At 35.3% G+C, this 23,087-nt stretch overlaps 1 protein-coding gene across 3 annotated transcripts in view; it reads right to left on the bottom strand.

The window, feature by feature from the left end:
- The window catches only part of DPH6 (diphthamine biosynthesis 6), a 499,664-nt gene that overhangs the window by 201,542 nt on the left and 275,035 nt on the right, over nucleotides 1–23,087 (bottom strand). The window contains exons 9-12 of one of the 3 annotated variants that reach the window (XM_069097640.1): nucleotides 20,711–20,861; nucleotides 18,947–19,078; nucleotides 11,150–11,279; nucleotides 6,519–6,693 (exon numbers count right to left, since the gene is read on the bottom strand). In XM_069097640.1, coding sequence (XP_068953741.1) covers nucleotides 6,519–6,693; nucleotides 11,150–11,279; nucleotides 18,947–19,078; nucleotides 20,711–20,861 — 588 coding nt within the window. Of the gene's footprint in view, nucleotides 1–6,518; nucleotides 6,694–11,149; nucleotides 11,280–14,341; nucleotides 14,368–18,946; nucleotides 19,079–20,710; nucleotides 20,862–23,087 lie in introns of those variants that run through there. The other 2 variants (XM_069097641.1, XM_069097642.1) reach the window with 2 other exon arrangements.

Here is a 23,087-nt window from a genome sequence, read left to right as displayed (position 1 = left end):
GTTAATGTGTTCTTATCTCGAAATTAGAAGATAAAGAGATTGTGCCAAAATAAACAAACTGAAAGTGTAAATGGACATTCTAAGTACATTATCATATTATAGGAACATCTGGTACTAACACTGTCAAGTTTACATATGTTCTCAAATACTTATTTATGTAACAATCAAATGCTAAGCATTCCAGATGCACTTGTAAACTTTTTATGAACTGAAGTCATATGCACAAGCTCAGCTGAATGTACTCAACAGAGGGAAGATCGTGAGGAAACTATCAACTCTCAAAAGAGAAGTTTGATTGCCAACACTACATTCTGGCAGGTCCTGGTACTTCCGTGTCCTTTACCAAAGCTAAGCTGCTGGCTCTATGATTTGAGTTTTGTGTGAGTTAGATTGTCACAAATACCTAATAGTCACAATACCTAATGCCAAATAGTCCCCTATTTGGCAACCATATTTTTGGGCTTGATTTTGTTAGAAGAAAGGAAAGACTACAACAAAAAGAACTAGAAAATCATTTTAAAGAACAGATTCAGATATTTTGGTCCAAACAGTTACCCTATGACTATTCCCCTAAGTATGGGATAGATCATTTTGAGAGCTCTGTGATAGCAATAATATATGTATGGATGAATACTGTTAATATAAAATAGTTGTAGAAAAATTGCCTTAGTGGGATTATATTCTTACGAACACTACTAAAGAAAACTGGAACTTATCTTAGGAACTCTTCGAGGTATAAAACAACGATGTGAGCATTTACAAAATTCATCTAGATCAAAATTCAACTTTAGTAAGAGCAGGAGACAGTACAGCACAGGATTTAGAGTTGGAAGGGGCCATTCTGCTCAGCTCCCTCATTTTATACAGAGGAGAAAACTGGGGCTAAGAAAGGTAAGATTACATTCAAGGTAACAGAGTTAATACAGAGCAGACCTCAGGTGTCAGATCCTCTACCTCCAAATCTGCTGTTCCTTTCCTCATATCTTGCTTTCTCTTACTTAGAATCCTAAAGATGGTCAATGTTGGAAGCAGAAGTGCTTTTGATGTCAATAATTTACAGTGTTAACCACTGAAAGGAATTAAATGTTCCTAATAAGAAGATTTTCAAAATGTGGCTTTCTGACCAGTACTTTCACATAAACCACAGCACATATTTTTATGAAAAGGGACTGGTAACACTAAGTCCTTTAGTCTATGAAATGAAGATGCCTAATCAATCTCTGTTTCTGTCAGGCTGAGGTTAAAAGGACATTATCAAGGTACATTTTTTTTTTCTGGGGGAAATCCCCTTATGATATGGCTGGCAGGATCCCATAAGGCTCCTGTGGAATTAAACAGATGCCCTGCTGAGTGATTTGTAGAGCCTGTGTTGTGAATACCTGTAATTTGCATGAGCTTGCCACTCTTTCTAGCTGTCAGCAGTGTACTTATGCCAGCATACATCAATTGTGACCTAAAATACTCTGGTTATTACAAGTCTTAAGACTCTGGTGAAGAAAATAACTTTGTGCCTAATTTTATCATAGCTTTATAATGATGGCAGTCATTCTTTCTGGACTACAGTTAGCCTTGCAAAAAATGGGAGTCACCAGAAGGTCTATTATTGATGTCATCAGGTGCCAACTACCTTTAACTCTTATCTTCACAGAGTTGGTCCTCATGGAGGCATTGCAAAATTAGGAGAAATGACATCAATAGCTCTGAACTTGTGAACTCTTTTCCCTTCTTACATCTTAAGAATTTTTTAGGGGAGCCTCAGAATTTCCCTCGCTTTGCTGAGTCTCAAGTCAACACTGCCCATTTTATTAAAAAATCATTTTATTGATGATAATTGTTTTTTCATCATAGTCACTTTGGAGAAGGGGTAGTAAGCCTTCCATTGAAATTAAAGCACAATTTGTAATTTGTTGTGTAACTAAAAAATAATTAGGCAAAACATCTGATAGATATAGTGACTGCATATGATAATGTACCCAGTCATTATAGGCTGATTTACTATCTCTTCACTTATCCAGAGTTTGCTTCCTTTTAATGATCTTGTCATTGTGGAAATAGTTCTCTTGGTTCTGCTTATTTTGCTGTACATCAGTTCATGCAAATCTCACGCTTCTCAGAATTTCTCTTGTATGCCATTTATTATTGCCCAATAATATTCCATTGCATTCATATTGAGATATGGTTAGGGACTAAACCTATGTTTTCCTTCGTATGAGGAACTCCTCATTGAGGAAATTCTACCAAAGTCGGTTGGCAACTTCTCTGCCACTTATAGCCTTAGAGAGTTGTCTGGGGCGCTAAGAGGTTGAGTGATTTACCCAGGGTCACACAACCGGTATATGGGACTTGAACCCAGGTCTTCTTGACTCTCAGGTTAGTTCTCTCTCTGTCTCTCATCCATATACTATACTTTTTAAGCTGTTTACCACTTGATGGGTGTCCATTTTATTTCCAAATCTTTGCCATGGCACTTTTACTTCTGTGTTTGCCCTCCTTATATCACATGCCCAGGAATGGGTCATATTGTATGGACATTTTAGATACTTTGCCTGAATAATCCAAAACTGATATCCAGAAAGAATGGACCAATTTCAAGACCTAGCTGTATGATTATACCTATCACCCCACTGCTACCCAGTTTTAGCAGGGGAGGAGAAAGATAGGCATCTGAAAAGTTGAGGCTGTTTCAAGGCTGCACTGAACTATTTTTTCACCCTTGATACTATTGCAAAAGAAACAATTCTCAACTGTCTGTGGACTATTTGGCAGGAATATTTAAGTAGTTCAGGAATGATCAGAAGCAAGGAGGGCAGGAGCAGCAGCACTTAAGAACAGAGGGAGCAAATCTCACATATCTTTACAAGTCTGGTAAACACTAGGAGCTGACATTCAAGGAAAGGAATAGCTCTTTCTGAACAATGTCTGTAGACCTGTGAGTGTAACCACCTATGGGCCAAACTCTGTATCTCTGATATAGACCCCACGCTTCTCCAAAGCCTCCATCACAATACTGTTACTGGAGTCTGACAGATTAGGAACAGCCTTCTGACATATGAAATTACAGCCCTGAAGAATGTGAAACAAAGCCAAGTCCTAGCACTCTTAACTTTACATTTAAATAACTTGGTATTGATATTAGATGAATTGGACATATGCCCTCTAGTTATAGGAAATGAAACAGCATCTTTATGTAGATGATAAGATTTTATTATCTTTAACTAGATTGCAGCTAACTCATTCAGGCCTATTAGGATGTAGACCCATTTTACCTCTATCAAAAACAGACTTTTACATATTCAAATTAGAAAAAAAGAAGAAACATAAAAATATAGTACATAAAATTGTTATCAATATGATGCTCAAGAAGTGTGCATCTCAACCTCAACAATTTAGTAAAAAATATCTCCTTTCTCCATCTAAATTGCTCTCTGGGTTGAAAGCATGAGAGAGTAACCATTTTTATTCTCATTATTTATATGGCTTATATTGTTTGGTTCCACATTCTTCCTTCGTTATACATATATAGTTCAGGTATTCTCATATTTTTTATAATCTTCATATATGTAATTTCTTGTGACAATAATATTCCATTACGTTCATTTACTACAACTTGCACACAGTTCTCTAATTGTTGTACACGTGAGTTGTTTTTAGGTTTTTGCTTTGTAAATAGTGCTGTGAGAAATATTTTCGTATAACTTTAGGTCATTCTCTCCATTAATGGCTTTAACAGGGTATAGGGATCACTACATTAAAGGCATGAATAGTATCGTAGCTCATATTATATAATTCTGTTTTGCTTTCTAAAAAGAATGTATGAATTTGTAGTTCTAACAGCAGTGTAATAACATCCTTGGTTATAGTTCTAACAGCAGTATAATAACATCCATGGCAACAATTAATTTTATTATTTTAAACTAAATTTGGAAATTTGATGGGAGTCAGTGTTTCAGAGTCATTTTAAATGATGTTTTTCTGATTATTGGAACGTTGAAAAATTTTGCAAACAATTATTGAGAATTTATGTTTCTTCTTTGGAGAACTGTCTTGTCTTTTACTACTTTTTAAGCACATCTTGACTGGTAATATAGTGCAACCTGCAATCTGATGCTTTTTTATTATACTTTGTGTCACCTGCAATTTGGATTCTTTTGAGATTGTGGTATTCCATGATTGTGAGTGACATGGCCATATAATACCAGTGAGTATATATCATTGTTTAAAAAAAAGGATAGATTTTTTGGTAATATAAAATAGCTTTAATTCCTTGAAATTAAAATTCACCACATGCAATCTACCTGATTTTTTTTCTTTCTATTAGTTTCTTGGTCTAGTTTACTCTTTATCTGCCATTTCTGTTCAAGATACATGTGTGTGTGTGTGTGTGTGTCTGTTTGTCTCTTAAGAGGCACTACAGAGTGGTAGCTAATAGATCCTTGGAGTCAGGAATAAGTAGGATCAAGACCTTTTTCTGATACAACTTGGTTGTTTCACCTTGGGCAAGTCTCTAAGTTTCCCAGGCTTTCAGGTTTGTGTATATGCATGAGAGTATGTCTGTATGGCTCAATATATATAATGTGTGCATGTATTTTTTTTTTTTGGTCTGGACCTGTAATTTCATTGACACAGTCAGTTTCCAAAAAATAAACTCTCTCTACCAATGTATATGAATAATTAACTCGAGTAGTTACAAAAGTTCTGAAACTTGTTGCCTTGGATTGTTGCCTAGGCAAAATGAGAACTTAAATGATTTGTCTAGGATTATACAATTAGTATATGTCAGAGGAAGGATTTGGATTCAGTTTTTCTGACTCTGAGGTTAGCTCTCTATCTATTACATTATGCTGTTTATATATATATATATATATATATATATATATATATACACACATATACATGAACATCAAACTCCTTCCACATACATATGGATTGAATAGTTCAACGAGGTTCTCTAAATGCATGTCAAAATTTAGGCAACACGTGTTTTTCATCCAGCTTGTTTTTACAGTGTGAGTGGCTAAGTTGATATCTTTGGATTGATAAAGAATTAGACTTTGGAAATCCTACAATTTTCTGGGGTTCATATATTCAACATATTATATGACATGCACACTATAAGCTCTTAATAAGTACTTATTTAATTGAATTGAATCCAAGTTCAATGCTTTGGAAACAAAATAGAGAACCTTTTTTAATATATAAAAATGTCTTTCAGATACACCTCTAGTGAATAAGGGAATGAACCCAAAAGTTGTCTTACGGTATCTTAAGATAACTAATATAAAAGAGGGAGTATACTTGTTCTATGTTATTCCAGAAAGTAAAACAATGATCAATGAACATAAGTTACAAAGAAGCAGATTCAAGTTCAACACAAGAAATTATTTTTAAATTAAGTTGTCCCTCAGTAGACTATGGTGTCTCTAAGAGATAGGGTACTACCTGAAAATATACAACCAGAAGTTGGATACCAGTCTAATTCTTCTTAATTCTGGTATCTTCCTTCTGTTAACTAATTCCTATTTGTCCTGTATATTTGCTTGCTGTCTCTTCCATTAGATGAGTCCCTGGAGGGATGAGACTGTCTTTTGTCTCTTTGTATACCTAGCTCTTAGCACTATGACTAGCATGTAGTAGGCATTTAATAAATGCATATGGACTATTTATTGATTGACAGATTATTATAAGGATAATGAATTGTGTGAGAATAAATTAGATCTTATTCAAAGATCAAATTCTATAATCAGTTTAAATTTCATAAGGCTATGACTGTTCTCAAATTAGGGCACCATATCTTTGTAAGGCAAAATCTGAGGCTTAACTAAAGAAAAATAAGAAAGCAACCTTTGTCTGCATGCTGAGGGAAGAGGAAGAAATTTTTTCATGTGCAAAGACACAGACACCTGCCCATTAACATTTTCATTTTCTGTAAAGATGGCAAACATTTCTTCAATTATAGTTAAAATGACAGTATAAATTACCTAAAGATAAATAATCATAGGAAAAGAACATAGTTTGTACCTAAAAAAATAAGCTCCTTAAACTTACAAACTCTTTGAACACTACAGAAATCTTTTATATTAGGTATAATTTAAAATTGATGGGCATTAATGCTTTCTAAAGTTGAACTTTTTACATTTTGATACTGAAGAAAGTTTTGCTCTGCTTCCTATTCTCAAACATAATACTACAATCAACAAGAGCCACCAGACATTCTCTCATGCTAAAATGTCAAGAAAAACATTTGACTATACAATTAGAACACACATGTCATTTCAATTTATTATAAAATATTTCTATTTAAGGAGAGAGAGCAATGTGAATAATAGTGCATTTTCTTCTTTTTCCAAATTAAGAATTTCTAATCTTTAACAATGCCAACATAAATAGAAAATAGACATCATTAATATGGGAAAAGATTTGAGTTGTAAATCAGAAAAACCAATTATAGATGACAATTTTCTACATTCTTTTAGTTCGGAACAAATAAAGTCTAGCAAGTAGTAACAAACTTTACTCACTTTGATAGCCTGACTGTAAGGTCCAATGTTAGCAGGTGCCCAATGAGAAATACTCTGTATATGCATCACTTCTTTGGAGTAAGGGAATACTTCACCAATCATTATGTTCGACTTGTGAGCAAGACAGTCAAGTGAAAAAAGTAATTTATCTGGCAACAAAGCTTCTACACAGACCCTGAAACAGAACAAATTAAAAAATGCTACTATGGAGAAGCTATTTCCTTAGATGCTATAGTTTTGTACAAGAAGTTTTCTAGAACATGATCTTCAAGGTGTATTCTAAAAGTCTGTCATGATTGAAACAGTGCTTTAAGAATACTTTGTATGGTAACTTTGGTAGCCTATCATAAAAGAGTAATGTAGTTTTAGTCAAGACAGATATGGATTTGTATCTTTCCTCTGACACTCACTATGTGACCTTAGACAAGGTGGTTCACTTCTGAGCTCCTTGAGGTAGGAACCATTTCATTTTTTGTCTTTATTCCCTATACTTAGGAAGTACCTTGTACCTAGTAGACATTTAGTAAGTGTTTGTTGAGGTGAACTGAAATGGGAAGCCAGGGAATCTTTTTCCAATGGGAAAGTAGTAATCACTGAGCAATAAGATGAGAGCTTTTGGGAAAAAAAGAATAAATAAAAAAAGATAAATAAACAATCAAATTAAGCAACTAAACTCTTTTAAAGGTAAAATAAGTCTCTAAAAGATTATATACTTTTCAAGGGTAGAAACTATGCTAAATGTTCTTGTGAATCATATATACTGCCTGCTGAAGTGCTGGAAACACAAGATAATGCATTCACAAAGTGCTCAACTTCTTAAAGCACTCCTAAATCCTCACTAGCTCTCAAGTAGGTACTCAATAAATATTGTTGGTTGGAAAAGATAAGTTTATATAGATGAATAAATTACAAAGATGAGGATGAAATAAAGAAGGGTGGGAGCTAGGAAAAGTGAAAGTGGAGATACTTGCAGGTATTGTAGTAGCATTTTTAAGTCAACAATTTTAGGATTCAACTGAGAGTAATAAAACTGAAGATGGGTGTTGGGACACTGGGTTTTACAACAAGCAGTGGCTCAAGAAAGCAAAGCAAGAAGAAGGGTTGTTTTTCTACTTTTCTGACAACTCAATCAACTTCTATGAGGTTATAAGGAGTGGAGCTAGGTGAGAAGTGAACATGGATGGCCTGGGTAAATGGTGGTCTCAAGAGCAGAAATTCAAATGTAGGAGGAGGTGGGCTGTAGATAGGAGGCATTTCCAGAATGAGAAGGTTGTTGGAACAGAGATAGAAAAGCCCAGAGAGAAAGGAAAGGAGCAAAGTAAGAAGAAAGAAAAGTCTCCCCCAGAAGATGGAATTTGAGCTGAGTTATGAAGTAAATCAGAAGCAGCTAATGGCTCAGTGCCTTGAGTACTGGACCTGGAATCAGAAAGACCTGATTTCAAATCTGGCCTCAGAACTTACTAGCTATGTGATCCTGGGCAAGTCATTTAACCTTTATTTGCCTTGTAGGCAGTTCGTTATTTCTAAGTACATTAAGATTAACTAAACAACAAAAGCTAGACCATTTTGAAGTCCTGTATCTGAGATAATTTGAATTATCAAATAAAATGTTGATTTTTAACAAGGATGGAATATCAGTTCATACATTATGTGGTTTTCACAGTGAACTTGTTCAACTAAATATGATTTATGTCAAGAAAGTAGGAATTCCTTCAAATCTATCATTAATGCAGGTTAACTGAAAACAACCCTCTCTGGACTTATTTCAGTTATTTTGTTTCAGCATAAAAAACAAGCAGAAAATACTAAAAAAGATACTGGGGCATTTACTGTAGCTATAGTATTTAAGCAATCAGACATGCAAAATTAATTGATAGTAAAGTTATTCTTCAATGCTGAAAAAAGCTGTGAGTTCTCACCTCCCATCTGTTGAAGTTGTGACCCCAGGTAAGCAAATTAACTGGATATTTTATTATATAAATATTTGGTGTACCTCTATTTACCACTTAAAGGGAGTTGATGCATAATTAAGCCCAACTCAACTTTTAGAGGGTATCCACAGGAAATTCATAATAACTATCTTTCATGAATGTTTATAAGTATTCTTATCTCAAAATCTTTATCAATATATGGCCTTTCTTCTCCTGGACACATGCAATTAATCACTAATAAATACAATTATCTTTGAATGTAAAAACACTCCATTCTGGGAAGTCCTAAAATGTCTTCTCTTCCATTCTTGCTACACTTGCAATTCCTGTTCCCTCCTCTGTCTTTTTGTTCCTTGCCCCTTCCAGTACCTTTTCAGACTTAGTGTCCCATACTGAGATATTAAGGTCCAGCCATTTTCCCAAAATGGAAGAATCAATGAGCATTGCAAAATATATGATCTTTAAATCGAAGCTTTATAAAAAGATAGCTCTCAGAAAAATCATCATATTGCTCCTTCCATACTGCTCATACCCTCTCTTGGTAATATAATCAAGCTCCCATGGTGTCAATTATCTCTATGCAGATGACTCCCAAATCCATAAATCCATCCTCAACTGATCTTCTCCACTATACTTTTCCTATTTCGGCTGAAGCTATCCAATCTGCAGTCCTTGATGCTTTCCTTGCTCTCCCAGCCTTCCATATCCAATCAGTTGCCATGTCTTAGTGATTTGGCTTTATGACATCTTTCCCAACTGTTCCTTTTTCCTCTCCTTACTTGGTCAAGCTAAGACTCTTGTCATCTTTCAGGTGGATCATTTCAACGGCTTCCTAATTAGTATCCCTGCTTCTAGTCTCTTGGCACATAGCTAGCAAGGGTCTGAGGCTAGATTTGAACCTATGTCTTCCTGATTCCAGGTCCAGTGACCTATCCACTGAATCATCTGGCTGCCTCACAGAATTCTTAGCTTCCCTCAAAGCTCAATTGATACGCCACCTCCTTTAGAAAGCCTTTCTTAACCACCTCGTAGTTACTGATCCCTCAAAAAATTATCTTGTTTTTCACTGTTAGATCTCACAAGTTCTTTGAGGGGAAAGATTATCTATCTTTTTGTCTTTGCATTACTGTTCCTGTTATTTGCTTTAAAAAAATGCTTGTGAAATTGAATTGTCTAATATCTTTGATATATTTTCCTCTGCTGTCTCTCCCTACTTCAAGATGCTATTCCCTTCTTAAAAAAAACTCCTTTCTCCAACAGGTATTCAACTTAATCTGACATATACTTTATTGTCTGAAATAAAGAAGACACATTGTTGAATAAAAATTTTTGTTTGAAGTGTGTATGGTTTGAGTAATTTTACTTGATATAAAAAGGTTGGGAATTACATGAAGTCAAACTTTTAAAGTATGACAGATCTAAGAGATGGGATTAATATTTCTAAGAAAAATTAGTCTTCCCAGATTAATGAGATCATAATCTGGTCATTCTTTCTGGTATATCTCTCCTAAGAATTTATCTAGTCACTTTTCACTGAGTCATTTTGCATTGTTACATGATGTTTTAAGACTTCTCATATTATTTCATGGAAATGTTTTTTTCTCTCAAAGTGCCTCAAGGACAGAGATCTTTTACTTTTATTTCTTACACAGACCCCTAGAACAGTGCTGCCCACACAGTGGGTATTCCGTAAATACTGGCGAATGTCAGGAAGATCTGCCTATAAACATCCACTTTTCTGTAGAACCATGGGATGCCAAAACAATTGGTCAATTCATTGAAGCATCAGTCAAAATCTTTATTTGATGTTTGTGTAGACAAAACAACTCCTTCACTGTTGGCTTTTTTCAGGCTGTGGAAACAGCCTGAGGCAGATTCATCCAAAGGGCAAGATGGAACTTCTGGGAGTTTCTAGTGTGTGAGGTTGTAGTTATAGAATTTAGAGGATGGGAAAGTGGGTATGTGGTTATGTAGTTATATCTGGGATCGGATGGTAGGATGGGGAGAGATCTGTTAGACGCTCTAACATTCTGAACCTAAAGACTTCTTCTCACCCTTTAATCATATCAAATACATATGTTTTATTTCTTCTGGAGATTTTTGTTTCCTAAGCATAAATACACATTAACTATAAAGTCTCTGTCTTGGACTTTTATCTTCCTCTTAAGGATTATTAAAAGTAATTGTAGAAAAAATGAAAGCTATTTAGGGGAACAATTGGCATAGAGAAATGAGAGAGAGAGAGGGAGAGAGAGGCAATCATAGATTAATGAACCACTATTATAACTGAATAATACACTAGATATAAAGAAATACCATGTAATTCTTTTTATTCATTCATTCATTCATTTATTTATTTGAGGGAAATTGGGGATAAGCAACTTGCCCAAGGTCACATGGCTAGTTTTTTGTGTTAAGCATCTGAGATCGATTTTGAACTCAGGTCCTCCTGACTGCAGGGCTAGTGTTCTATTCATCGCGCCACCTAGCCGCCCCATAAGGAAACTGAGGTAGACAGAGAATAAGTTGACTTTGCCTAGTGTCACATGGCTAGTGTCTGAGGCCAGATTTGAACTCAGGAAGATGAGTCTCCCAGACTCCAGGGGCAGCGCTCTATCCACTATACTACCTAGCTGCCCAATACCATGCAATTGTAAGAGAAAACAAACAAAAGCATATATAGTGGTAGAAGTTACATACCTTGTAGGTGGATACAAATTGAACATTTTCACATATGCTGAATTTATAGCAGAAAAATCTTCCATATTTCTGACATACATGTATACCAAAATAATATCTTTCAATTCCAATCCCTCTGCATTGATAATATCTATAAAAGAAAAAAATTATAATGTTAAAGCTATGAAAATTAAGAATCTCTTAAGGAATAGGTCACTGATATTTTAATTGGAGATTTTATTTTTCAACCCTGAGCTAAAGATGACAAACCAATAAGTATGTATTAAGTTCCTCTTATAGGCAAGGTCCTATATTATATGCTCCAAAGAAATTATATTATCCAAAGAAAAAGTCAACAACATTGAAAAAAGTTCCTGCCCTTCCAGAAGTTTGTATTTCACTGAGGTCATACAAATAGTAAAAGATGAGAATGATCTGCATAATACAAGGAAGGATGGTTGAAGAAAGGGTTCATCTAGGCCTGGGTTGGGGAACTATTAGACATAGCTGAAGTTTGGCTAAGTTAGGGAAGCAAAAGTCAAAATAAATAGTTAGGAACAAAAGGCTAAACTAGACATTTTTATCAGATGAGTAGATGTCAAGGATATCTAATTAGAGTATCAGTTTGTGGAAGGCCTAGGCCAGGGCTTGATCAGAGAGGAAAAAGACTAGAGAAATCTGTAAAGAGAGAAGGGCAAGAACTAATTTGATAGGTTAGAGCAGGAACAAAGGTGTGAGCTCAGCTTGATTTAGGCCAGGGCTCTGGTAGCTTACTGGGACAAAAATGAAACATCTGTAAGTTAACAGAAAGAGATATAGCCATTGCAGGTGAAGGACATTAAACAAGGATGGGCATTTAGGACATCTTAGACTGAATCAGCTGAGCAAAGTTCCCTTGTCTCTGTCATCTGTTGTGACCCATCACACAAACCTGCTCCCTTCCTATCTCTAGGTCATTCTGGCTGCTTTATACTCAAAAGATGAAGCAGTATTGTTAACAGTCTGAGCCCTCAATCTCCTGAGCCAACTAGGTTTCAAGCAATGTCTCAATACCTTTTAAGGAAAAATTAGCTGATTTTCAAGAGAGCTTAAGCTATTGTTTCTTCCACAATAGGCACAGAACCTTCTCTGACAGAGACTATTTGAATGGATGAGATTGTAGATGGGTAAATGAAAGAGAGGTTAAGACAGGCACACGTGAGGGAATAGTTGGGCTGAGGTCAGAAACATGATTTGGGAAAAGCAGATGTGCTGCTTTCTATAAAACTTTTAAAAGGTCAACTAAAGCCTCCTGGGTTCTTGTGTGGTTCACATTAATATAGGGCCTGCTCTTATGGAGCCTACGTCTACTTTATTCTTCTTGTGTCTGCTAAATCTGTGACCAGAGGTGTGCAAGGCACTCCTTGGGATTGAAGGGGAACTCTGTTAGCACCTCAGTGGTTATGGTATACATGACCTTTCAGGGGTTGTTGCTGCTATTACCAGGGCATCTGCAACAAGATATCTGGGATCCATGAATAACTGAGGAATACTTAATGTTTTTTCTAGTCTTTGATCACTTGGTTGTTTCTTGTTTGAAGCATTTTTCTGAGTTACTCTGATTTTATATAATACAGTAGTAACTTAAGTGAATATTTTTTTCAACATAGCCATCATTATTTAAAATATACCAAGTTTTTCTCTTCATAAACAGTCTAACAGGAGGCAGACATAAATGAATAAAATAAACTGCTTTGTAAAGCACTAGGATTTAACATAACAGTGTTAGGCCTTAGTACCCTCCCATCTATCTAGTTATTTTTTTTTTAACACATTGCTCCCCCTATACCTGCTCTGTAGTCCAACCACACTGTTCCTCCCACCAATGTTCCATTTCCCATCTCTGTGCCTTTGCCCCAGATGTCCCCTATGCCTGGCATTCTCTTCCCTCCTCTGGACTCACTCTTAGAATCCTTGGTTTCCTTTAATATTCAGTTCAAACACCATTTCCTCTAGGAGGTCTTTTCCAGCCCCCATGTTTGCTAGCATCTTCTCCTTTCTATCTGCTCAGCATTTACATTGTGTATACTGACTTATCTTTGTTGTCTCCTCCGACAGTATACAAGCTCTTGAAGGATTTTTCTTTGGATCCCCAGTGCTTAGCATTGTGCCTGTCTCATAGTAAGCAATTATTAAATGCTTGTTGATTGATTACTCAAACTATCTTCTGTGCTGATTGCCAAGTCACTAAAGAATGCTAGTTTTATTACTTTACAGTCATCAATCTTTCTAGACTCCAGAAGGTATTTTCTAGCCTATATCTAACCTCATATAACCAGTCTTAGCTCTGAGCAACTTTTATCAGCTTCCAAAAATCAAATTTATTCACAGGATAATAATTTGCCATTAGCATTACCTTAAGATATGAATTTTTATTGAATAAATGAATGCTACTATTGAGGATATTCAAAAGAATCTGTTGTAGACTCTGAAGGAAATTCCAAAGAGAAGTTTCAAAATAGATTTAAGTAGTAAAGAATACACAGGCTCCCAGGGTAACCATGACGTGTCTAAGAGTTATTTGAATATATAAGTTTAGATATATTTGCTAGAAGACATTAACATCACTTTACAGTCATACCCTATAATTCTGATGCTATTTAAAACTGGTTTTCATTCAGATGAATTTCTCTGTACAGACGTAAATGACAGATCTGTATAACAATATTCTTTCTGAAGAAGCCTGTAAGAGCTAAATGCTTTCTCAAGCAACTCGACCTTTAGAGGCCTACATGATAGTTCTATCCATTAGTATTAATACCATGGAACTATTAAAATTTGCTATATCTTAAAAAAGAAATTACTTCCAATGGAAATCTGTCTAGCTGTAGCAGGTTTGCAATGTTTAAGCTCTGAATGTTAAAAAGCAAAACAAAAACAAGGCATTGTAGCCCTTAGGTCTTGCTTAGTGAATCTAAAAAATAAGCAAGTCCCTTATTGAAATGCTTCAATAGCAGAGTAACTTCATAAAATCCTTTCTAACTTCTAAAGTGTCCTTAGTTAAACAAAAAGAAAAGATAAAATGATCTAGTTTAAGATGAATGGACCTTTGTGAAAGCATCTAACTGCAGCCATAACTAAAGAGGGCAGCTGGCGACTATACTATTTGAGAAAGCTACTCACTTGAGGATCAAAGTAATGTAGACAGTCACCTCTTTTTTTCCTCCTAGTTTGGAATTCTATGTCATTCTATATTCTCTCTGTAAACAAGCATCAAAGGAAAAAAAGGAAACAAAATAGATTTTAAAAAGAGGTGTAACTTTTCTTACAGGTTGCTCTCATGGAAGTATTCTTTAAAATAATAAATAAAATAATAATTTCAAGTGGGTCACAAAGCCAAAATTCCAGTTGGTCAGTCACCAAGTATTTATATTAAGCATTTACTATATATCAGCAGGCACTGGGATATACTCTGGGGACAAAAACAGAGAGTGAAACAGTCCTTACTCCCAAGGAGCTTACCTTCTGATGGAGACTGCAGCTACATACACATATGTATGTATATATACATATATCTATATACAGAATAAAAATAAATATAAAGAAAATAAATACAAAGAGAGCAGGATTGAGGAAGGAGTATATTCCAGGTATAGGAGATAGTCAGTGTAAACAATCCTGGGAAAAGATGGTTTTTAAAAAGAGGCTAGAACTTTTTTTTAGCAGGGACTCAAAACATGCTTGCTAAATGATTCATACAAAAATTTCTCTTTAGAATACATTATTTTCTGAAAGGAAACTTCATCTTGTGAAGAAGAATTTATTTATGGAGGGGAAGACTGACTGCTTTCAAGCACTATTTGTTCATGCATTTTCTGAGGATTTTAATTCTTATTTCTATCCTTCAAAAGATCTATGATTTTCACTGGAGTGGACAGTTTCTCTAACAATGGAGACTACAATCCCTACATTCCAAGTAGATAGTTTAGATAATAGCTGTGGTTAAAATATTTCATCACCTGTGACCAGCCTTCTGGATATAAGCATCCCTCAAATTAGCTAGGTCTGTTCTTGTACAATTAATTGCTGGGTCTAACCTTTTTGAGGTATTTTTGTGTGTATATGTGGGGGTGGGAGAGCAGGGCTGTACTTCACTGGTACAGCTTTCAAAAACTCATGGGTACTGTCACAATGTGATACCTAATCAGACTAAGATTTTAATGAAGTTTTGCCTTTAAATATCTCAAAGACTGTCACATAAAAGAAGGATTAGTCTAGTTCTGTTTGACCATAGAGAGCAGAATTATAAGCAATGACTAAAAGTTGCAAAGAGGAAAAAATAAGCTTGGTATAACGAAGATCTTCTAACAATGAGAACCTATGTAAAAGGGGAATGGGTCATCTTGGGAAACTGCTCTCTTTTATTTAAGGATTCCAAGCAAAACCTGGTCATTTCTTAGGCATTATGTAGTGAGAATTCTTTTTCAGGTACAGTTTGGACTAGATGGTTGGTCAAGACCCTTCTAACTCTGAAATTCTGAAAATAACCTTGGGCAGGTTATTTCACCTCTTGAAGTCTTAACTAGAGCTCACTCTAAGTGGTTTCTTATACCAGCTCTCAAATGACTACTAGATCGTGGAAGTGTGAAAATAATTGTGGTCTGCGTGAGATTAGTTAATGCAATCATTCTGTTTATTAATACCATAAGCAAGGTTTTTATAGAGTAATGAAACAAAGAAAGTAATTATAGGTCACTAAGTTTTCTAATCCTGCTTTGTTCAGTTTCAAGATGCCAGACAGTGATGGCAGTAGGCCTTGAAGGTTATCAATGTCCTTGCTGATTTCCAAGCCATATGAACAGTATCTAAAATGTATGGGTGAGCTAACACATTTTGGCTAACATACCAGAAGAGGGCAGAGCTCTGGATCTCAGGTTATCAGGCAGGCTCTGATTTACAGCCACATCACAGAGAAAAACAGGATTGGACAGTATGGACTGGCCACTGGAAAACCCGGAGTTAACTTATCTAGGGACCAGCCTGATTCCTGGATCAGGTGTTTTGGCTCCCTTCACTTAACTTTCTTGTACACAGATCATACACAAGATTTAGAATGACTGTATTAAATGAGATGTCATCAAAAGAGCTTTTCACTTCTTAAGATATGAAGCTATGACCTGTAGGTTGGGTGCTCAGAATTCACAAATACTTCTTAGTTTGAGAAAACTGAGACAAACAGCAGCTAAGTGACTTGTGTAAGGACACACCAGTAAGTATTTCAATTTAGATTTGAACTCATGTTTTCCTGACTCCAGGCTTGGAACTCTAACTACTGTGCCACCTAGGTGCTTCAACTTCCAAAACTTTCATTCACTGATATGAATTTTAGCCAAATATCCTTATGAAAAACAGTAATCTACTTCCAGTGTGTGGCAGAACCAAGTTGCCATATCTGTATCAAGGAGAAAAGAAAGATAGCATAGCATAGCATGGGGTCAGGAAAAAGAGAATGGACTATGATGGCACTACAATGATGTTTTTGGTAGGTTCCTCACAAAAGTTAAACTAAAGTCACTTTACTGGGGAACACAGCTCAATCCTGAAAGTTAGGAAATATCAATTATTTTGCTTACTATGGCATTCTGATTTATTCTTAGCTGGAAGGAAGAATACTGGTCAAAAGTCAGGTTGTGAGGACAAAGGAAGATACAACAGAAAAAAATGTTCTCCTATGGCATCCCATCCTACCTCCACCCACACCCCGGGAATGTGCAGGAGAAGAGTCCAATGTTTAAGATAGACATCAAAGACAATTTAAGCCAAGATGTATCAAAAGAATTTATCAATTAAGTTCAGTTAAGGTGGAATCTTAATAGTTCACTGATTCTAAATTTAAAAAACTGGTAGACCCAAATAATTGCTAGTTAAAAACTTAAAATGGAGAAGAATCCTTATAGGTCATAAAAAGATTACATGAAGTCATTCTTAATGGACTAGGTTCCAGATATAGAGGACACGACTTGGCTTTTTGATCTATGCAAATAAGCCTTTTAAAAATGTCAGTGAGAGATATTAGAAAGCATGAAAGAGTTGTTACTGAGAAGTACGTATGAGAATTTGATGATGACCTAGCAAATTAGTTAACACTCAAACTTTATCGAATGCTAATTTCACGACCATTATAAATGAGCAATAGTATAATGTTTACCATATTCTATGAAATGAGGATCAGTTTTTAATAAATTAGCATCTAAAAATATGTTTTCTATGATTTTTCAACATTAAGAAGGGTTTCCTTCCTGATCTCAGCCCTACTAAAGTCCAAGAGAAAATATAGATTTCTAAATCTTTCTGGCCAAACTCATGTTCTTTGGGGGGTGATTAAATCAATTAACCTTGCAAAAGGAAGGTTAAAAAGACTTCTGTATATTTCATTCTCACAGCATGTGAGAGAATGGGAAGAAGTTATGAGTGAACTGCTGGTGGGGTTCAGGAAAAGCACATACCAGCAGATGATCAGCTCTTCTCTAGCTAAAATTTGGCAAAGAAACATACTGTGGTTTCTTCAGATGACAGCATCATAATTCATTTAGCTCTCCCCTACTTCTTCAAAAAAAGGTCAAAACCTCACAGGAAATGTGAGCATTGACATTTCTACCCAGGATCAAAAACTGACTATTTTGCCAAAAATTGAAAACAATACAGCTAATACTGTAAATATACAGTAATGTGTTGAAAGAAGTTGGCTGCTGAACTGGTCAATGACACAATCTGTCATTTCTTTTTTATATTCTGATGGATGATAGGTAAAAATAAATATATTTGGACTAGCAGATACCCATGCAAATATAATGAAAACCAAGTAAGTGTTATAGATCCCTCTTGCATCAATTTACAGATTATACCCCAAAGATTTATACTGAACACTGGTGCTTTTCACTGAAAGTCTGATTACACCTTTCTAGCTGATTTCCAGGCTGTTAAAAACTAGCTTAAGGGCCATCTATAAGATATGACTTCTTTGCTTTCTAAAAAATGCTAAACCTTCTTTATCACTCTGTATTCAGTCATGAACTCAGCTGCACAAGCCAAACGTAAAGATTTTATGGGCCAATCCATCATGAGAATTCGTGAACAAGAATACAAGTCTACTCATGCACGCACTAAGAGTGATTTTCATTTTTATGAATGAAAAAGAGTTCTGCATAAACATACTTTATTTAAAGTTTAAAATGAAGAAAGATGCAAAACAAAATGCGGACATTTTGTTTTATGTGTCATTATCTTATAAGAGGGGTTAGTAAGGACTCTGGTTTATAAGATTCCCAAAATAACACTTCCTCCTTTGCATTAAGTATGTCAATGAAATTTATGTTTGGTGACCTAATCCTAGATGCCAAAATATACAACAGCAACAGCTTTCTGGAAAAATTAATTTAAAATTATGATGTTAACAAAAGTACTTTAGGAAGCCCCGAGTATTGACAAGCATATAGATGTACATGTAACTGGGACCCCAGGATCCAGTAATCTGAATAAAGCTCTGGAAATATATTTTGGAAATAATTCAATGCTACATATTTTATATTTTTCATCTATGTGACATTTTGTGAATTTCCAAATTAAAGTATATACATGTATGATCAATATTAAATTAAAAGTATCCAAATCATGGGTGCTTGCTAAGGGTATTGGTTATGGAGTAGCACAAATCCCATAGGCTCTTTTAGAGGACTAGGATTAAAAAACAACCACAACAGATCTCTTCATTCTTACGTTTCCTAAAAGTAAAGAAAAAATAGTTGCATAAGTAAAAGTGAAAATGATTAGAGTAAGCACCTTGAAGAGAAGAAAAGGCCTCAGCTGCTGCATCCACAACACTTTCCTGCTCTGATGGAACAAAGGAGGCTGTGATACAGTTAATCCACTGGTAACCATTTGGAGATTTTCTTGAACACTCTGATTTTTTATCTGGGAAAGAGAAACACAAAAGAATTAGATTGAAATTTAACTAATAAAATATTACAAAGTAAAATGCCCAGAAATGTCACATCTTACAGAGTGAAACTACATTTTATTAGCCTATCATGGCAAATCACAAGTTTATAACAATTAACCCATATTCACCTATAAAATGACAGAGAGTAATCAATGTCTTTAAATTAATTAAGCTTGTTTTTTCTTTAAAACATAGTTTTAAGAAATTCAAAAATACTTGAAAATTTTATCTTAATGATTTCTTTGATGTACATTAATCCCACTGTTATGTAACAGGTGAAAATGACAGAGTTAAAAAAAAGATATTAAAAACAGAATCTCTTAATTTAAAATATAGGGAAAAAGTAATTAAAAAAAAATCTGTACCTAATCTAGAAGTATCAGCTTGAGAGCTGTGATAGGAGCACATAATCATTATTTTATGTAAGTATCAGGATACTATGATATCTGCAAAAATCAGGTTTTTATTACTCTCCATTGGCTTCAAAAGTCTAAAAGCAGTAAATAATCAGAAATTCAGAATTCTCCATTATGAATGCATTTTGCTATATGTACAAACATAACATTTGGAAAAATGAATTTATAAGTTAATTCATGCAAATACAAGTTCAATTTTATTAATTTTTGTTTATTCCAGAGAAACTCAATATCAAAACTACTGATGATAGAGGCTTACGTGTGTCACATAATTCTAGAATTAAAATAAAAATTTTTAAACTTTAGAAATCATCTAATACAAACACCATTTTACAGTTTCCCATATGAAACTGAGAGCATATAAGTAACTTGTCTAAAGTCACAAAGCTATTAAGTACAGGAGCAGAAATAGAACCCAATTTTCTGATTTCAATGCTCTTTCTTATATAACATATAAGAACTTATATAACATTTTCAACATAGGCATGGTAATATGAGGGACAAAACATATTGTTCCCCATATTACCATGCTGATATTAAAAATAAACCAATTACCTCATCTAATAATAAGTTCTATAATAAAGCAGATAAATCTCCATAGGCTCCATGGTTTGCAGGTAACTTTGTACCTTACAAAAGCAAAAGGTGGAATTCTAAGATTTTCAGACTTTTAAAGAAGTATCATTTTCAGACTTAGGGTTTTCATATCAACAGTTAATGCTTCTCACTACATTAAAAAAAACTGAGGACTATTCATATTTACAAAAGCAAATGTTCATCACATAACTACAAGTTTAATTCATCTAATTTTAAAACTCTCTACATGTAGAACAAAACTAGAACCTGTATGATTAAAATGAGTTGGAAAATAGTTTAATGGAATCATTTCCACTCATTTTGGTATATTTCTCACTTTTTGAAAGCTGGGAATAGGTGTGCGTGTGTGTGTGTGTGCGTGTGTGTGTGTGTGTGTGTGTGTGTGTGTCTATGTGTGTTTTGTGGGTCGGGGATTGTGACGATATAGTTTAAACAGGTAACCAATAGGAAAGAAGTAGGGCAATACAAGTGATAAATATATATCTATAGATACCCATATATTTGTTTACATAACACATATTAACATATTAAAATGATATATGAATAGAAGCAGATAAGAATACATCTGTATTAATGAATAGATAGACTCACAGTACTGTAAAAGTGGGGAATGTGATGATTTCCAGATGGGTGGGATTTCATCCTGCCTGTTTTCTTCTGTTATAGCAGGAATACGATCCTCATTACATTCCATCTCACATGAGCAATTAATCGCAAAAAGTTTGTCTGGGGATGTCAACTGCTGGAGGAAATTATACTAATGATGAGACTGAGAAATGATAAATCAGAAATTTAAGTCTTAAGTAAATAAAGCTAAAATAGTACATATATCCAATATTTTGAAGAGAAAAAATACATAATAGACCTGCAAAACCTGGCAACTGGAAAGTAGTGGAGCTCAGTATTATAATGTTGGTAATGGCATATATAAATAATATGAGAGATACTGAGGAGCAAAGCACCAGTCTACAATAATGCATTATTATTACTATTGTTGTTGTTCAGTCATTTCCATAGTTTCTTATCCTTCATTGACCTCATTTGGGGTTTTCTTGGCAAAGACACTGGACTGGTTTGCCATTTCCTTCTCCAGTTCATTTTGCTGATGAGGAAACTGAGGCAAAAAAGGATAAGTGACTTGCCTAGGGTCACATATCTAGTGTCTGAGACCACTTTTGAAGATGAGTATTCTTTTTTTTTAAAATAAATTTTATATTTCTTTTAGTTTACATCATTCATTTCCACAAGATTTTCAGTCACAAATTTTCTCCCCAACTTTCCTCTACCCACTACCCCAAAACAGTGATACCACTGTATGTTCCTTCGCCAATCTGCTCTCTCCGATATCCTTCCCCAATTCCCCCTTTGACTTTCCAGTAGGGCAAGATGGATCTCTATAATTCATTGCCTGTATACCTTATTTCCCAGTTGCACGAAAAATATATATTTTAAACATTTGATTTTAAAACTTCTCAGTTCCAGATTCTTGCCCTTTCTCCCTCATCACCCACCATTACTGGGAAGATAAGCAATGCCATATAGGTTGTACATGTGTAGCTATGCAAAACATTTACACAGTGGATATATAGTGAAAGACTGAATATATTTCCCACTATCCTATCCTGCCCACACTTGTTTGACGCTGACCCTTTTCAAAAGTGGGTGCTTCTAACTTCTAATTTCCCTCCCCCCCCAACCTTCCTTCCCCTCCGCTATCCCCCCTCTCATATCCTTCCCCCTACTCTCTTGTAGGGTGAGATACCCTATTGAGTGTGTATGTCATTCCCTCCCTGTGCCAAATTCAAAGAGAGTAAGGTTGACCCATTCCCTTTTGCCTTCCTTTTCTTCCCCTCCATTGTAACAGTTTTCCCTTGCCTCCTCTATATAATTTATCCCATTCTGTCTCTCCCCATGTCCTCTCATTATATTCCTCTCTTACCTCTCAATTTCATCTTTTAAGTATCATCCCTTCCTATTCAATTGGTCTTGGGCCCTCTGTCTATATATACCTGTACACATATATACACACGCTCACATATGTATTCATACACCCATATACCCTCCTACATAGACATATATATATGTATACACACACACATATTTATATTCCCTCCAACTATTTTCATACTGAAAAAAGTTTCATAAGTTACAATTATTGTTTTTCCATGTAGGAATGTAAATAGATCAATTTTTCTAAGTTCCTTGTGATTTCTTTTCCCTGTTTACTTTCTCATGCTTCTCTTGCTTCTTGTATCTGAATGTCAAATTTTCTATTCAACTCTGTTTTTTTCATCAAGAATGCTTGAAAGTCCTCTATTCCTCTGAATTACCATATATTCCCCTGAAACATGATACTCAGTTTTGCTGGGTAGGTGACTCTTGGTTTTAATCCCAGCTCCTTTGACTTCCAGAATATCATATTCTAAGCCCTTCGATCCCTTAATGTAGAAGCTGCCAGTTATCCTGATTGTGTTTGCACAACATTCAAATTGTTTCCTCTTGGATACTTGTAATATTTTCTCCTTGATCTGGGAACTGCAGAATCTGGTTATAATATTACTAGGAATTTTCTTTTTGGGATCTTTTTCAAGAAGTGATCAGTGGGCAGAGGCAGGCTGGAAGGGGACGGCGACCCCGTGGGCAGCGCAGAGGCAGGCCAGGAGGAGGCCTGATCAACGAAGGGGGCAAGTTGTCCCACCAACCACAAGGGCCACTACCAGGACTATCACCAAAGGCCTAGGACTGGAAAGAGCAAGGTAAGAACCAAATGCAGGGCCCCTGTCCAGGACAGTAAATACTCTTGGGACTACCACTCCATAGCCCAGAAATTAAAAAAAAAAAAAGCTCCTATCAGGACCTCCAAGGACTAGAATGGTAGAGTGAACCCTGCCTGCTCCAACCCCCTCCACCCCCCCCAAAATAAGCATACTATTACCCCAAGGCAAAACCCTCTACAGTAAAGGCTTGG

The sequence above is a fragment of the Petaurus breviceps genome, unplaced genomic scaffold, assembly GCF_028583685.1.
Source record: "Petaurus breviceps papuanus isolate PSGF00001 unplaced genomic scaffold, PetGlider_PUasm1.0 37, whole genome shotgun sequence".
Taxonomy (NCBI): Eukaryota; Metazoa; Chordata; class Mammalia; order Diprotodontia; family Petauridae; genus Petaurus; species Petaurus breviceps.
Note: the sequence above shows the minus strand (reverse complement) of the source record. Positions and strands in the feature narration are given on the sequence as shown.